This window comes from Stegodyphus dumicola, chromosome 3 (assembly GCF_044657685.1).
Source record: "Stegodyphus dumicola isolate Sdum_Otavi_A_Nest chromosome 3, ASM4465768v1".
NCBI classification, from domain to species: domain Eukaryota; kingdom Metazoa; phylum Arthropoda; class Arachnida; order Araneae; family Eresidae; genus Stegodyphus; species Stegodyphus dumicola.
The window spans coordinates 11,382,181-11,400,658 of record NC_140770.1 but is presented as its reverse complement, the minus strand read 5'-3'; the positions used below and the strand labels follow the sequence as shown (position 1 = coordinate 11,400,658).

Here is an 18,478-nt window from a genome sequence, read left to right as displayed (position 1 = left end):
AAATATTTTAGCCGTCGTATATTTTTATCAGAAAAAAAGATGCTAACGTAAAAGTACGGAGAAGAAGATCGTATTTGTAAACCAGTTCTATGACTTAGATCAGGGTTTCTTAAACTGTGGATCGAGACCCGCAAGGGGGTCGCGGAAACTGCAGCAGGGGGTCGCCAAAAATTTTAGCAGTTATGATATTTCTTTAAATTATTATAATAATTTTACAATTACCAAATATTTTTACACAATGTATCTGAAAATAGACAAAGATAAGACAATACAGACAAAGAAAAAAAACGAAAACGTGTCGACGCATTCTTTTTATAATATAAACATTCATTTTCCTTGCTTTGCACGTGATGCTGTCATTTCATCTGTTACTTATTTCACATTTCACACTGTTCTATGTCTTAAAATTAGAAATTAAGGTTAATAAGCCAAAACTGCAATATTATATTACAGTACAAGTGAAAAAATTGACAGTTTCACTCACGCGTGTCTCGGATTTGCGCAATACTTATGGGGTTCCACAAAATTTTTGTAAATATTATGAGGTCCTGGGGGTCGCGAACAAGATAGAAAGTTGTCGCGACTCAGTGATAGAAAGTTGTCGCGACTGAAAAAAGTTTAAGAACATTGACTTAGATCATAATCTGTTTGATTATAGAGATAGCTGACATAAGACAAGTGAAATTTAATTCCAGATTTTTTTTACAGCTGAAATTAAATTTCACTGTTTAGCTTAAATTTCATTTGTCCTAAAGTATGCTCATGATGTCTTTTACTTTTAATACCATTTTTCATCTAAATTGGGCTTTATATTTATAAAATTTAGCTCTGTTAGGAAGCATACACTACAGACTTTAAAAAGACTATTTGAAGAATTATCTTCTAGCCTTGTGAAACAAAACAAAAGTCAGAAGAAGGTTGTCTAAAAACCTTTTATTCGAACACAAACTTAACAGTTACCTCAGTTGGTTTCACACAAGCCAAGCACTTCTGGTTTTAACAGAAATACGTAACGTTTGGACAAATTCAAAATGTGATAGATTAGCCTAACGGTTCACAGGATAATTTAACGTGCAGGTAAGGCTCTGGTTTGTAAAATACCGGCGAGACAAAGCCGAATGGCTAGAAGCCCTCAACCCCACTAAATCCAGTCACTAATAAACACGCCACTACTTGGCCTGGAATAAGCAGACACGCTCTAAAACTAACTCTTGAAATTCTTGCTTAAATGGCACTTCTTTCTGCCTTAAGGGGACTCATACACCTTAAAACCCATAAGATCTTCGAATATGTGACTGTTGCAAGAATGGGGTTAACTTATTTATTTTAAAAGCAATTACTTCCAACTTTTTACAGCTGACTACATAATATAGCTGCGTTCTGAAATAGTAATCAGAAAGTTTGTGTTACCACAAATATTTTTATAATTTAATCCGCTTTGTGACAACATTTTTCGTCATGTTTCCACCTTGCGCGCACAGTTTAAAATATTCTGTTGCATAATTTAATTCCATATTTAGTATGTAGCTTTTATACCATTTGGAAACTATTCTGAGCCAAAAATTCTAAGAATTTCATGTTAAATTTTTATTTTATTTGCAGTTGAGACTATAAAATGTACTTTATTAAAAAATTCTGTAATGTTTTCTTGCATAAAATTTTTGAATATTAAAATATTCATCAGATTTTTAGTTCAGTTAGAAGATAGTGCCCATATAAAGAATTCCATCCAATTTCAAATATGTACCATTAGCCATTTTTAAAATATCAGGCGCGCAAGGTTGAAACATGAGGAAAAATTTTGTCACAAAGTGGATTAAATTACAAAACTATTTGTGGCAACATAAACTTTCTGGTCACTAGTTTCCAAAGCAACTATATTATGCAATCAGCTGTAAAAAGTTGGAAGTAAGTGCTTTTAAAATAAATAAAACATCACAATTCTTGCAACAGTAACATAATTCGAAGATCATAAGGGGTTTAAGGTGTATGAGGCCCCTTAATATGCATAAACACTCGCTGTCTCATTCTGGCATGAAAAGCATGAGTGAAAAGGGAGTGATAGGAAAGCCTTTCAATTTAAAATGAACTATTATTTAAAGAATAAATAGCTAAACCTCACATATTAATTAAATGCAGTAAAACAACAGAAATGTTGGTCTTTTAATCTCATGTATTGCCATATGTTAGTTTTTTGCCACTATAGAACAATTGATTTCTCTGATGATATGCTTTTTTGAGTGCTATGAGGTTCAACATTATTGTTTCTCTTAATGAAATAAAATAACTGTTCTTCTAGATAAAAAATTAACATTCAGAAAACATACCTTTAATGCCTGTGACAAAGCGTTAAAGGCGCACAGGCATTTAAGGCGTTACATTAATTTTAGAAAGGTATTTAAGGCGCCATATCATTCTTCGTAACCAAAAATAGTAAACATCGAATGTTTCAGAGACGATTCTAACTCTACGATGTACAAACTTAGAGTGATTAGGTTATTTTGAAGCAGGGGGCACGAAAAATAAGCAATGCCCTCGCCAGGACTCGAACTTGGACCTCTCGAATACGCGGCGAGTGAGCTAACTGTAACACCACGAAGGCATGCGGAAAGGAGGGAGAAAAAGGTTATTCGGATAAACTTGTAATGAAAGTGGATTACGTATTTCGAAAGAACTGATCAAAGATCTGTATATGCAAACGCGAATTTAATGTGATTGGATTAAAATTCTATATTCTTTTTTTTTCTCTTCTAGACTCAGAATACAACTTGTATGATTTCGCCATTTGCGACGTACAACCGAACAGAGCCATAGCCGAAGAACTGCAGCAAGAAATCGTCGGTCAAGTTGCATTGTGGGAAAAGGTAACTTTACTGAGATAAATTTAAATAATGCTTCCCGTACTGAGAATCGGTAACGAATAATTAAACATTTATCTGTTAATTCTTTATTTGTATTGATTTAACGATATAAATATTTAAAAGACATAAATAAAATTAAATCAATGCACTTCACGACGGAATTTTTCAATGAACTAACGTTTAAAAGTATATATTTCTTTAATTTCTTTTCTAATATTATTTGTTCCGAAAACATATAATCTATTAATGCATTCGAGTTTTACAACATTCTTGAGTTTACAAAGAAAGTTTTGCTTAATAAATAGAAAGCCATCGTTATAAAGATCTTTAATACATTGACAGTTTACCTTTAGATACATTTATCAGGTTCAATGTTCCGTCTTACTTTCTTTGGGAACATGCACAGACCTGACTCGGAACAGGGAGCTTACTAAAGCTATGTTCAATAACTGTGGGAAGTAGACAAGATACACAGGAAGGGTATACAAAACCCTTTATTTTTCACTCTTTACAATAATTTCCGTACTTCGGAATACAGAGACCAACTACTTGTGGTCTGAACGTAAGAATATAAAAATATTAACTAAAATTAAATTTGGAATAATCAACAAGGGCCTACGTGTAAGATTCGCCGGATATTAACAGGAAGCCGTATGTAGTACAGAGAACTGTTAACACTACAATACGTTTAAAATTATCACGAGGATTAAACCTCTGGCCTGGAAGGCAAACAGCAACCGAGTAAAACTTCTAAGGCAAGCGGCCTGCTTCGACTAACTCCTTCCTCTCTCTCTCGCTTGGCAAAAAGCCACAACTTAAGTACTTGGCGTTCGCCAGACAAATTTTGCATAAATAAGTTAACGCTTTTAATTCTGGCCGGAAGTAGAAAATAAGAAGTGATAGTAAAGATTTAAAATAAAATAAACGTTAGTAAAACTTAAGATCCTTACACATTGAAGTTTACCTTTTAGTTTTAACTGTCACCCAATACCTGAGAATACGCTGTAGTAAGTGTTCCAAATATATCATACAGATAAAGTAGGTTATTCAGATATCATTTTTTAAAAATGTATTAAAGTGTTTAAATGTGTTTTCAAATGTTGAAGCAAACTGAATTAAATTATTCTTGAGATTGTATCCTGTATCAGAAATACTCATACAGGTCTTATAGTAATTTAATTCAGTTTTATGAATGGCGTTATAAATAAATTTCGTTAATCATACGGAGAGTATAAATGTTAATATCGTTATTAAAAAGTACACTGAGCACCGAAAAAAAAAAAAAAAAAAGGAACAGTTCTACTGGGCCAATTGACGACATTCAATTGATTGACGATTGACCCTAAAACCCGCTTGGTAAATCTTTACATTATGGTAACTTGGCGATTTTTTGGCGAAAATTTGGCGACTAACCCTGCTACAGCAACCTGCTAGTTTTGTTTTGGACGCAATTTTGTTTTCACAAAGTAAAGGCATGTTTTTTTTTAACTCAACATTTTTTCTAACAATCTGCTAGCCGAATTAAGCTTATAAGAGTACTAGAACTTTTATGGAACAAAAATGCTTAATCGTGACGAATATTAGGTGCGAAATTGGGAAAAAGTGCAGAATCGCAAACTGCTTGCCGCGTTTTTAAGAATTGCACATACACGGTATCCATGTACACGTCGACCTATTTTCGTTTAAAAAAAATCCCAGAATTGCACAAAAATGGCATTGCGCACACTCTTGACTTTATCTATGTTCACATCGACATATTTTCACTTAAAAAGTAGTCCTAGCTAGTAACCTTTATCGCCTTACCAAAAGGTCGCCAAACCACCTGTTACCATATTCTAAAGATTAGGCACCCGCTTTGCGAGGAGGCTATCTTACTGTAACTGGGCCTGTCGTAACAATATATATTTTACAGTGCTTCATTTCATAGAAATTTTTTATGTCTGCAAAAATCTTCGGTTGCTGGAATAGATTTTTTTTTAGATTAAAAAAAATATTGAGTGTTATGAAAAACCTCCAACATGAAGAATGAATAAGTAATATAATTCGTATATTTAATTCTTGACCTGTCATATGCTGTCTGTGAGAATGCCACATTTGTAAATCTCCTGTGTTTTTTAATGTATCAGAAAAAAAGAGTAATTGTTTAAGATCACCACTATGGCCAATTGTAGCAAATTTTACTTGTATTCTGCCTTTTAAAGTTTTCTCAAAATAGCAGTTATCACAGACAGCAAGCATGCTTTGTGTATCACAGGTTCACATGACTGGTTAAGTGTTAAGATAGATAAAATAACAGTTATCACAGACAGCAACAGCAAGCATGCTTTGTGTCCCACAGGTTCACACGACTGGTTAATAGTTAAGATAGAGACTCATTTAAGGGGGCTCATACACCTTAAACCCCTCATGATCTTCGAATATGCGACTGTTGCAATAATTGGAATATTTAATTTATTTTAAAAACAATTAATTCCAACTTTTTACAGCTGACTACGTAATATAACTGCTTTGGGAATGAGTAACCAGAAAGTTTGTGTTGCCACAAATATTTTTGTAATTTAATCCGCTTTCTGATAAAAGTTTTCGCCATGTTTTCACCTCGCGCACATGATATTTTAAAATGGCACGTAAAAAAAAAATGGCTAATGGTACATACTTGAAATTGGATGGAATACTTTATGTGGACACTATTTTCTAACGGAACCAAAAATCTGATGAATATTTTAATATTAAAAAATTTTATGGACGAAAACATTACAATTTTTTTAATAAAATACATTTTATAAACTCAACTCCAAATAAAATAAAAATTTAACATGATATTCTTAGAATTTTTGGTTCATAGTAATTTCCAAATGTTATAAAAGCTATATATTAAATATGGAACTAAATTATGCAACAGAATGTTTTAAACTGTGCGCGCAAGGTAGAAACATGACGAAAAATTGTGTCACAAAACGGATTAAATTATAAAAATATTTGTGGCAACACAAACTTTCTGATTACTATTTCAGAAAGCAGCTATATTATGTAGTCAGCTGTACAAAGTTGGAAGTAATTGCTTTTAAAATAAATAAGTTATCCCAATTCTTGCAACAGTTAGATAATCGAAGATCTTGTGGGTTTTAAGGTGTAAGAGTCCCCTTAATGACTGACTGTATCTCTAGTCTACCAATGTTAAGCTGATTCCCTACGATGCGTCTGCACATCTGGGTGCATCTTGGCGAGAAACTCGTCCATTTTTAAAAAATTTTAAATATCCATTTTTTCAGTTTCACCGAGAAGTGACGTTTTATTTGGTGTTTTTTTAAGATTTTCTGCGGTCTTTCTTTTTTAAATTATACGCGCCTCACAAGCAACCAAAAACCAAAACCTCCACACAAAAGATTAGAAGTTTTCCAGTAAATAAAAAAAGGTCAGTGTTTGCATGGGAAGAAAAATTTTACAAACATTCTTTCTCCCTTAAAATGCGAATCGAATTTTCTCCTTGCACTTCCAACAAGAGCTCTGTTTTTTTTTTAGGTTAAAAAAACACGCCGAAATAACGGAATTATTCCCCTTTATTCTCCGTTTTGGCCAGAAGTAGTAAGTTGAAGTTAAGAATTTGACAGGAAAGGAACTTTAACTTAAAATGTAACTGTTTATGTAACTGTAATTATGCTACTGCACTGTAATTATGTAAATGTAAATGTAACTGTAATTATGCTACTTTTATAAAGTAGCATAATTACAATACAAGGCAGTGGGAGTTGCAAGTTGCATTTCACATTCTTCTGTTCATGATATTCAAACTTATTTAAGCACAAAATTTACAGGAGTTGTAAAAAAGTTATTTTAATTTCAATGTCCTATCCTATCAATTGTTTCCACTTACAACTTCCTACCAGAACTAGTTTTTGGAACCGCGTTGAAAGCAAATGAGTTAGAAGAAGTATTTAAGGAAGGTTCAACGATAGAGAGTGCTATGAATCTTTAGTAGCGCGCATTTGCCTACTGGCTACGTCACTATTGAAATTGTTACCCTCGGCCGTATTATTACGTGCCTTTTGATAGTAGCCGTAGTAACACACCGGCAGTATTATTACGGCTAGTTTAAATTAAGGGCCAACTTCGCTAGAAAATCGTGTTTAGCTTCGGCTAATTCTCATTTAATTAGTTATAGTTTAGCTTCTTATTTCTTATTCCGAGTTTAAGCACTAGTGGAGGCTTCCTGTAAGCCCGAGAAAGGGCCGACTGTTTTTCTTATGTGAGTGATTAAAATGTTATTTTAACCTCTATCGAGTCTTTAGTTGTTTGAACTCAGCGATAAGTTGTTTACTAAGTTCACCTAGTTCACTAAGGTCCTCGTCGTTTATCTTAGAGTAACAAAAGGACTGAGGAACCGTACAGAATAAATGAGTAAATTTATTTGAATACAGTTGCTGTCTATAGTCAATACACAAAGCGAAACTTCACAATAAATTAATTAGTACATTTATCAAGCTGATACTCTTTGCAAAATAACAGAATAAGAAACGTAATTCCACGGAATGAAAACATGTTTAGTTACAAATTTCTGCCATACGCGCAAAAATGTTATTGAAAACACATAATTCAATAACTTATTAGTCCAAAGGGATTTGAATCCCGAAGGACTATTAGTTTCGTTTTGGCATTTTGCGTCGGACTCATAAATGTCGGTTCACTTTTCAAACTGTTGCCACAAAATGTTAGAGTCCTGCATTATATTTGAAGAAATTAAATAATGAAAAATCTGCATAAATGTATGTATATTTCTCGTATTGTGATAAAACAACGGTACATAGAGTCATCGAATTTTGAATCACGTAATCCTCCAACGAATATGAGCATGTGGAAGACCCAATTTGAAATTTGAAATTTGTTTTATGATCGATTTCCTATTTTTTAAAACTTTGACGAATTTTTGATTAACAAACTCAAGGATTTCAAAGCGAGCAATGGCAACGTTGTGCAGAAAAAACATTTTTATCTCCAGCGCGTGAGTCTCTGTATCGGAAATTCTAAAGATATGCTCGTTTTAAAACTATTTTGCGATATTGCTGTTGCACTGGATCTTATGGTTTAAGTGCGAGGAACATGATATTTAATAAAGAAAGGTAACACACAAAATGTTAAAAAACGCCCCTTTGGACGTAATTTAAAATCTGAAACATTTCAGATTTTTTTTTTTTTTAAATTTTTTATTTTAGACTTTATTTATTACCATTTCTTTTCTTCTCCATTGACCAGAAAACAAGAGGACAGCTGAACATCCACGTAAGAAGGAATAATGTATGAACCTGGAGGTTTTTAATTTGTGCAGATAAATATTATGAATAGTAACAGTATTTTGTGATAAATTATGTGTGTCGACAAAAATTTAAACATCTTGTTCAAGAAACTGATTATTAATATATTTTTATTCTCAGAAATATTTATAGGTTTATAACACAGTTTGCACATTGCATTCTCTTTCATGTACAGTAAGACCCCGCTTAACGCTGTTTCGGTTTAGCGCTCTTTTATTTCAACCCAGGGATTCTCCGAAATTGTGCGCAGCGCTAGGTTTCCAAATAACATATCCGAAACAGTGTAGTTGTGTTTCTTGCATTTTTATCATTTGAAACAACATTTGTTGACATTATTGTAAGTTTGTATAATACTATAACGATTAATACAGTGACAAATATTATGATCTTTAGTTTTTATCATGGGTGATAATAAAAAACAAGAAAAGAAAGCAACCAGAAAAAGCATTTCACTGGAAACTCAAATGCAAGTGATTAGAAGATTAGATTCTGGTGAACGTCAATCTCAAATTAGCGCTGCATTGATTTTGGCAACTTCAACAATAAGGACAATTCTTAAGAATAAAAAAATACTGTCATCGGCAACTGCAACTACGCCGAGCTCTGCAACTAGAATTACTCGTTCTAGAAATAACATTCTAGAGGAAATGGGAAAACGACTGTCTATATGGATTGACGACGAAATTGAACGCAATATGCCATTAAGCCAATCTATCATAATGCCTTCTTGACAAAAAGGCAGAAAATTGGAAACCCAGAATAGACTGAATGATCTGACTGAGAATTTTATTTGTTTTTAAAAGTATATGCGTTTATATTGTTTTTATTTTTGTAAGAAATAAATGTTTGATTTTATTTTTATTAAAAAAAACATTATTAAATTTAATGCCTAACCATTTTTTATCCGTCTTCCCCTAACCCCATTATTTACATGTTAAGATAGCCTCGCTTAGCGCTGTTTCGCATTACGCTCTACTTCGATGGAACGTATCCCCCGCGTTAAGCGGGGTCTTACTGTATATGAAAAATATATCTTTATCTGCAATAATGTATCCTTGATAACGGTTGACTGTGTCATCACTTTCATTAAACAATGCATTGTTAATTGTTTTTCAGATGCAGTTTCCTTATTATAAATATATATTCTGTCATTAACTTTATTCAAAACACAAACAAAAAGCATAAAATACAAATTAGGTACCAAATAGTACGAGTTAAGACTCATTAAGTCACAATGTTACTCATTTTTGTAGCGATGCAAACTTTACAGGTCTTTATCTCAAAACGTGTTTTTTTAATGCGCCGCGCATGATATTTCAAAAATTTTTTAATGTATCTTTATGAAATTTGTACCATAGTATTATAATGTTACACTAAATTAATTAAACTAAAATTTTGGTATTTTAATGAAATGTTTCAATTTTATAAGGTATGTAAAAATCAAAATATAGCAAAAAAATTATATTTAATATATATATCATAAAAAAATTAAAAATGCATGAATTGTGTAATATTTTTAGTTCAGTTATATTCTCAAACATTCTTCTGCATAAAAAAAGAAAAATGAAACATTTTGGTACAAAACATTTCTTGTACATGTGCGCGCAGTGTGCATACAGATTAATTAGATGTGAAAAATGTCTTATAATTTAACATTTGTTTTTACAATTTTTATTATAATTTTCAAATTTCAAGTACATTTAATTAAAGAATGGACATTAAATTAATAATGAACAAAATATTGAGTATTTTTGATAAGAATTAAAAAAGTTACACAAGATTGAAAAAAGGTAAAAATATTCATCTTTCGACCCATTCAAGGGTCATGTGACCCCTTAAATTAAGGGCCAACTTCGCTAGAAAATTGTGTTTAGCTTCGGCTAATTCTCATTTAATTAGTTATAGTTTAGCTTCATATTTCTTATTCCGAGTTTAAGCCCTAGTGGAGGCTTCCTGTAAGCCCGAGAAAGGGCCGACTGTTTTTCTTATGTGAGTGAATAAAATGTTATTTTAACCTCTATCGAGTCTTTAGTTGTTTGAACTCAGCGATAAGTTGTTAACTAAGTTCACCTAGCTCACTGAGGTCCTCGTCGTTTATCTTAGAGTAACAAAAGGACTGAGGAACCGTACAGAATAAATGAGTAAATTTATTTGAATACAGTTGCTGTCTATATAGTCAATACACAAAGCGTGACTTCACAGTAAATTAATTAGTACATTTATCAAGCTAAAATTCTGATACTCTTTGCAAAATAGCAGAATAAGAAACGTAATTCCACGAAATGAAAACATGTTTAGTTAGAAGTTTCTGCCATACGCACAAAAATTGTATTGGAAACACATAATTCAATAACTTATTTTTATTTTAAACCTTATTTATTACCATTTCTTTTCTTCTCCATTGACCAGAAAAGAGGAGGACGACAGCTGAGCATTCACGTTCGTCTCCAAGGCTTTAATGTTGGAGATCATCATGCGGGACATCATGGATCCCAACAAGAACTGCAACAAGAAGAAGATAACGAGACTCCAACTCAAGAAGTAGGTCACAAGCATGGTTTCCACATCCACGCCTCGGGAGATCTTTCTAATGGTTGCCAGTCAGCTGGACCCCATTTCAACCCTAAAAATGTCACCCATGGTGGAATTGATGTCATAGTGAGGTAAGCTCCTGATGGAACTTAAGCATTTTGAATCGGTTACAGATTAGCATAGTTTGAAACCATTTCCTAAAACTTTTTAATCCTTTAGAAATTTCAACAAAAAGTTAAGTATTAGAGATAAAGTGGATAAAAAATTAGAGACGAAACTATTGCAGATATAAACAGACAAATTAAAAGAACAGATAGACAGACAAATTAACAAATGAACTTTTACAGACATATTAAAAGTGAAAAAAATGGCTCGGTTGCCATCATTATTTTGGGAAATATGATTAGTGAGAACTAGCGATGTCAATGATATATACACTCATGTGCAAGATAAAGGCAATTTTCACATATGCCGAATTTCTAAAAAACTAATGGAGAGATTATAATGAAACTCGGTACAAATAGGTATATACACTCCTCCAAAAGTGAAATTGCAACACCAAGAAAGAATGCGCGTAGCATCATGCAAATTGCAGGAGCGAGAGTTGTGAGGTGGGTATGCCAATGATAAAAGTTGCGCACGCACTGGATCACGTGATACGCATATGCGGGTTATAAAGTTCGGCCACTTTCCCTTCTCATAAACATCCAGATTAGGCCCTATTTTAAAAATTGTTCACCTTCTACAGGTGACAGGTGACGGAGGACGGGGACGCCTGATGTTTAACAGAGGTAAACAGGCATATGTCCCGCGCCCTCCCCTATCTAGTGGCAGCAACTCCCAGGAGCCTCATGAGGCCACCTTGGGAGTTTATTGAAGAATTTTACGTAATTGTACATGGCCATACAGAGGCGTCTTAGGAATACATTAGTTTTGATCGATAGGCGGATGATTTGTTACATCTTGGTTTTTAGACACTGTTAGACACTAATTACAGCATATACATACACATACAAGTACATACAATTGCACATATAAAGATACATACAAAACACTTGTAAAACACATATAAAAGCACATATATAACACATATAAAACATGTAAGTACATTATATAAAAATAGAAATTAGATACTAGTTTGCACACACTTATACAAGTAAAACACATACTTATAATGAAACATATTTAAGCTAATATATAGTATACACTTACACTAAAGACACATTTAGATCATTTAGACACATTTAGATCACATATCACATGTAAAATGCGCAAATAAACATACATAAAGCATGCAGGCACACTGTAGAATATTAAATTTTGTTATTAGATGATATAGTAATTACAGATGAAACTTTACTCTGGAGAATACATTATGCAATACATTATATCAGGTACACAATACTTATTTAATTTGAATAGATATGCAGCGCTTTTTATATACATAATGCTTACAGAATTGATACACAATGTAAAAACAGATACACTATGCTTGTAAAGCATTAGATATTAGAATTTATACTGCGCACAATTGTACAAACGAAATAAGACACTATACTACTATATACAACACAGTTATGGTGTACAATTATGCAAACACAATTATACTAACGTATTAAAACGCAGAATAAAACACTATACTACGGTATATAACACAATTGTGCACGATTATATAAACACAATTATACTTACACATTAAAAAAATCTATACTATTGTATACACACAATTATAGTACGCAGCACCATGCATGCTATGTTGCCAAGCTATATATTTCTATGCGAAGCTATGAGATTATACAGGTAATGCAGATACAATATTGATAGATATAGATGAATTATACATTATGCATATGTCAGATACAGTGCAGATATAAATAATACAGATAGTTTGAGTAATACAGATATGATGTGCAGGCAATAACTGTAGTGGAGACACTATGTTATAGAATGCGCTGAGCTTATTTTATATTATATTAGATGCACAGTGTTTATTGGATTAAAGTAGGTACACAGTACTTTTTATATACACATTGCTCACAGAACAAATGCACAGTGCAAAGTCAGATACACAACAGGTTGTAAGGTATTGCAGGTAATGCACACGCATGTAGATAGTTGCTAGTAATTATATGCTTTATATACAGCAGATACTGTGCAGAATTTGACAAATTCAGTGCAGAATGAGGTGCATATTTATTGCAGATAGTTTGTATAACGCGTTTGTGTAATACAGTACTGGCAATGACTGTAGGAGAAACACTATGTTGTAGAATAAACAGTGCATATTAGTATTGTAATAGATACATGATGCTTGTTATATACACAATGCTTACAGAATGGTTACACAATGCAAAGTCGGATACACATTTGTTTTACACTGTTCAGTTAAGCATGGACTAGCATGGACATGCAAGTAGTAACCTGTGATTAGTCAGTGTTGAGCTCTGTACACTGTTGATAAGTTCTGTACACGATTTGTCAGGGCGTTCCAATTACTCTGCGCACAGTACCTTATACACTGATATATAACTTGCAGTTGTTGTAATAACTGTGTTGTAGTAACTGTCTACAATACAATGCTTATCCAACCATTCCAACAGATGACGATTCAAGAGCAGAAATCCTCTTCAATAATTCTCGCCATGTTCAGAAGATGGCGCCACAGCAAGCAAGTAAAACTCACTTTCCACTTTTAAAGTGGACTTCACTAACGACGCACCCCGTAGGGTAATTAATTGCTGAGTAAAAGTCTTAAGACTAAATACTCATTCTCACCTCAATTCACGGTACGCATATGCAATTCTCATAAACAGCATCTTAGGGTTTACGGAGCATTGGAGACGTTAGAAGAAGCATAGAAAATGTCTCTGAGACGTCGGGGGGGGGCGTGTTCAGTCGGCTCAATACCATCAGTTAACGACCGGGGAACGTGACCGTATTACCGAACTCCATGAACTTGGTTTGCGGCTGCACACAGTAGCCACTCGTGTTGCGCACAACGTGAATACCATCCAACGTTGTGTTACACGATGGATTCCACGAAGGTGTACGTGCTCATTGAAGAGGAACTGACATCCGCAGCCGGTTGCCTCCAGGAGCAAGTGGATCTGTGTCCACCCAAACTATACGCAACAGACTGCATGAAGTACACTTACGTTCACGGGTACCAGCCACAGAGGTACCATTGGTTGCTGAACAAAAGACTAGACGCCTGGTGTGATGTCAGTGTCATAATGTGTGGACTATCGAATGGCATCAGGTTTTGCTCACGAATGAATCTCGTTTCTGTCTGTATAGGAATGACGGCCGTCGACGGGCACGGCGGCGAGCAGGAGAACGCTGCGAAACATTCCATTTCGTCGAGCGTCACACCGATCCTGCACCATGCATTATGGTTTGGGGTGGTATAATGTTTGATCACAAAACGCTCCTGTTACGACAGTTTGACAGCGGACCGCATGGAGCTTGTTGTTCGAACCCAACACGGTATTTTACAAGACAACGCCAATGTCGCACAGCGTACTCTTAACAGCCTGACCGGATTTGACATCCTACCCTGGCCAGCAACCTCTCCAGATCTGAATCCCATCGAACACCTGTGGGATGTCATTGGACGTGACATTGACCGAGGACCACGGCCGCAAACGCTGAATGATCTACGTGCATCAGTGGATGTGAGTTGGCAAAGGCTGCATCAGGCAAAAATCAATGAACTCATTGATAGCATGCCTCGCTGGATTTCAGTCTGTATCGCTACCTGAGGTAGGAATATTAGATACTGAATAAATCGGTTTACATTAATTTTTAGTCCAAAGGTTTTCGTTTTGCATTGAATCACTATATAAACGACGAATCACTTTTCAGACTGTTGCCACCAAATGTTAGAGTCCTTCATTATATTTAAAGAAATTGAATAATGAAAAATCTTCATAAATGTATGTATATTTCTCGCATTCTGATAAAACAACGGTACCTAGAGCCATCGAATTTTGAACGATGTAATCCTCCTACGAATATCGGCATGTGGAAGACCAAATTTGAAATTTGTTTTATTATCGATTGCATATTTTGTAAAACTTTAACGAATTTTTGAGTAACAAACTCGCGAGCAATGGCAACACTCTACGGGGGGGGGAAACCTTTTAATATCCAGCGTGCGGAACTGTGTATTGGAAATTCTATAGATAGGCTCATTTGAAACTATTTTGCGACATTGCCATTGAATTATGGTTTAGTGCAAAGAACATGATATTTAATAAATAGAGGCGGTAACCCACAAAACGTTAAGAAAACGCCTCTTTGGACGTAATTTAAAATTTGAAACCTTTTAGATTTTTTTTTTTTTTTTTTTTTATGTGTTTGTTTTTTTGATCAATTGCACATCTGTCTCACAACTCTCGATCCTGCAATTTGCATGACGGTACGAGCATTCTTTCTTCGTGTTGCAATTTCACTTTTGAGGAGTGTATAATGGAAAAAGAGGCGTACCAATCGAAAGTCATTTTATTTACGCATGATTTATCAGTAAAGCTCATAGTGCAGGGATGACCAAAATCCATATTGTGATATCGAGCTGAAAATAAGTCTAATATAAGGTGTGGTCCTCTCTCAGGGCCAGATAGATTGTGTAGCATGATGGCATGACTAGTTTTGTAAAAATTACAAAATTTTATTTTGTTAGTTTGCCCCGATCTGTATTGTTGCATTTAACAAATGTTTACTCACCCTTAAAAAAATAAAATGCAAAAAGTTTGATTTCCGTACGACAAAAACTGACCATATTTAATTCCAAAGTTTGAGAATTAAAAAAGAAAATTATTCAATGTCCCAGACCAATTTTTGCCGCATTTTCTTTTTTAGCCCATAGGAGCAATATGCCCAAAAGGGCTATTCATTTTGCTTTGGCATTTTGCGTCAATTCACTATAAACGGCGAATCAATTTTTAAATTGTTGCCACTAAATATTATCGCCCTGTATTATATTTGAAGAAATTAGTAATTAAGAATCTGCATGAAAGTGTATGTATGTTTCTCGCATTGTGATAAAACAACGGTACCTAGAGCCATCCAATTTTGAATACCTAGAACCATCTAATTTTGAATAACATACGTCTCCACCCGAATATGGGCATCTGGAAGCTGAAATTTGGAATTTGTTATATTATCTATTTCATATTTTGTAAAGCATTTATGAGTTTTCGATTAAGAAACTCAACGATTTCAAAGCGAGCCATGGCAACACTGTACAGGGGGGGGGGGGGGTAGAGAAAAAGCATTTTTAATCTCCAGCGCGCGAGACTGTGCATCGGAAATTGTATGGTTTAAGTGCGAAGAACATGATATTTAATAAACAAATGTAACAGAAAACTTTAAAAAAAAAAAACGCCCCTTAAGGCGTAATATAAAATCTGAAAGCTTGCAGATTATTTATTTTTGTTTTACCTTTTTCCTTTCCTTCCCTCCCTTCTTTAACCCCCTTAAATGTTCGGTTAAAACATAAATTTGGATAATTCACGCTTGTCTTTTTTTTTTCCCCATTTCATGTTACTGAGTTATATTCTTTTGAGATTTACTAAAATTTACATCTGATATGCTAAAAGTCTGACACAAGTTGTTTATAAGTTTTCAAATGTTTAAACTATATTAAAAATATTCACATACAGTTTTATTACTTTAAGATCATAACTACAAAATTCATTCGACTAGAAATATTCTTAAATATTTTTTATGTTAATCAAATAATGTTACGAACTGACTGTAGGTCACTGCTTGACGGGTTCCTCCGTGTGTTCTAAAACATGAATTCCTGTAAATTATCCATAAATTTCTCTGAATATGAGGCTATGAATAAAATATCCTTTTGGAAAAAAATTGCATGGATCGGAACTTTTTTATGCCAGTACGCATATCATTGCAAGTCCATTAATATCTTAATATCACAAGCGTTTTCCTAAAATGACGTTTTATTTTTAGTTACATACAGATTTAAATATTTTGCTCTTCATTTTTATGCAGTACCGCCGAACTTTTGAGATATACGATTATTTAATAATTTTATTAAATTTTGATAACTGTTTTTACCTGTCTTGGTAATATACTTATATATGAAAATTCTCATAACCCACCCCACGTGTTTTGCTGAATAATACTCAAATAAAGTGCCTCAATTTTGACAGATAAATAATGATCATATCATCTAATATCGGTATTGTTACGAATGTTAGGGTTAAAAATTTTAGGGGAAAACTCTACTGGGATATTTCAAAACAGAAAAAAAGTGCAAAGATAAAAGCTAACACTATCAAAAACAAGATTCTTTCTTGAGTTCTAGTTTTGTACGTATTTAGTAAAAAGATTTAGTTTTATTAATTAGAAACAAGAAGTACCTGAGGTAATAGATTACAGTTCGAAGTTTCAAAATTACTGGTTTTTATTTACTTTCTTTTCATCTTTCCTTTCTCCCTTCGTAGTTTAGCCCACCAGCAGCCGAGCGGTAAAGTCGCTGAACACTGGTAGTTCGGTCCGAGGTTCGAATCCCGCGAACGGGCTGGCTGCATGGGCGTTTTCGTGGTTTTCCCCATGTGTAACGTGTATACGAGCCAGTTTCCCTTAGAAAGTCCTTCACGAAGGCATCCCTCCTCTTAGGCAGATAGCCCTCGAGGCTTTGCCATAATCACACACACACACACACACCCTTCGTAGTTTAAAAAAAAAAAAAAGAGAGAGAGAGAGAGAAGGATCTGAAAGGTTTCAGATTTTAAATTACGTCCAAAGGGGCGTTTTTTTAACATTTTGCGTGTTACCTTTATTTATTAAACACCATGTTCTTTGCACTTAAATAATAAACTTCAGTTCAAGAGCAATATCGCAAAATAATTTTAAAATGAGTATATCTTTAGAATTTCCGATATACAGTCTCGCGCGCTACAGATAAAAATGTGCCCCCACCACCACACACACATTGTTGCCATTGCTCGCTTTGAAATCCTTTAATTTGTTAATCAAAAATTCGCTAAGTGTTACAAAATATGCAATTGAAAATAAAACAAATTCCAAATTTCAAATTTGGGGTTCCAGGTGCCCTATTCGCAGGAGGATTACCTATTCAAAATTGGGTGGCTCTAGGTACTGTTGTTTTATCACAGTGCCTGAAACATACATACATTTATGCAGATTCTTCATTATTTAATTTCTTTAAATATAATACAGGGAGATAATATTAGGTGGCAATAGTTTGAAAAGTGAAACAACGCTGGTAATGAATCAAAGCAAAATGTCAAAACGAAATTAATAGTTCTGTGCAAATTGCGCCTTTGGACTAAAAAGCGCAAGACATTTTCTTTAGCTATTCCATTCATAGATGGCGCTAGGTGCTCAGGTAATTTTGAAACCGTTATCATTAAGCAGATGCTTTCGATTCCATTTTTTTTTTTGTCCGTAAGGGAAAGGATATTAATTTTTAAAAAGTTCATAGAAAAATTGTGCATAATTTTTTCAGATTTAGATAGTTATTAATTTTATCAGTGTATTTAATTCAACTTATATTTTATTTATCTTCACAAGATTTGTGTTCTTTGAGACATGGTTTAAATTCGAGTGAATTACGCAAACGAAGGAAAGAAGCATGATTTTAATATATAGTATAAGAGAAATGTCAAGTGTAAAATTACTCTATGAATTTTAAGGCAATGCAAGACGGGTCTCTCATCAGTATAAATTATAAAAACATGCACAGAATATTGCTCCTTGAAAAAGACATCCGCCGTCATATCTGTA

The 18,478-nt window shown here is 33.8% G+C and overlaps 1 protein-coding gene across 1 annotated transcript in view; it reads left to right on the top strand.

Moving 5' to 3' along the window:
* LOC118204524 (uncharacterized) overlaps positions 1-18,478 on the top strand; it is a 97,997-nt gene that overhangs the window by 33,857 nt on the left and 45,662 nt on the right. Inside the window, exons 5-6 of the mRNA XM_085812569.1 lie at positions 2,755-2,864; positions 10,580-10,833. Coding sequence (XP_085668695.1) covers positions 2,755-2,864; positions 10,580-10,833 — 364 coding nt within the window. The remainder of the gene's footprint in view (positions 1-2,754; positions 2,865-10,579; positions 10,834-18,478) is intronic.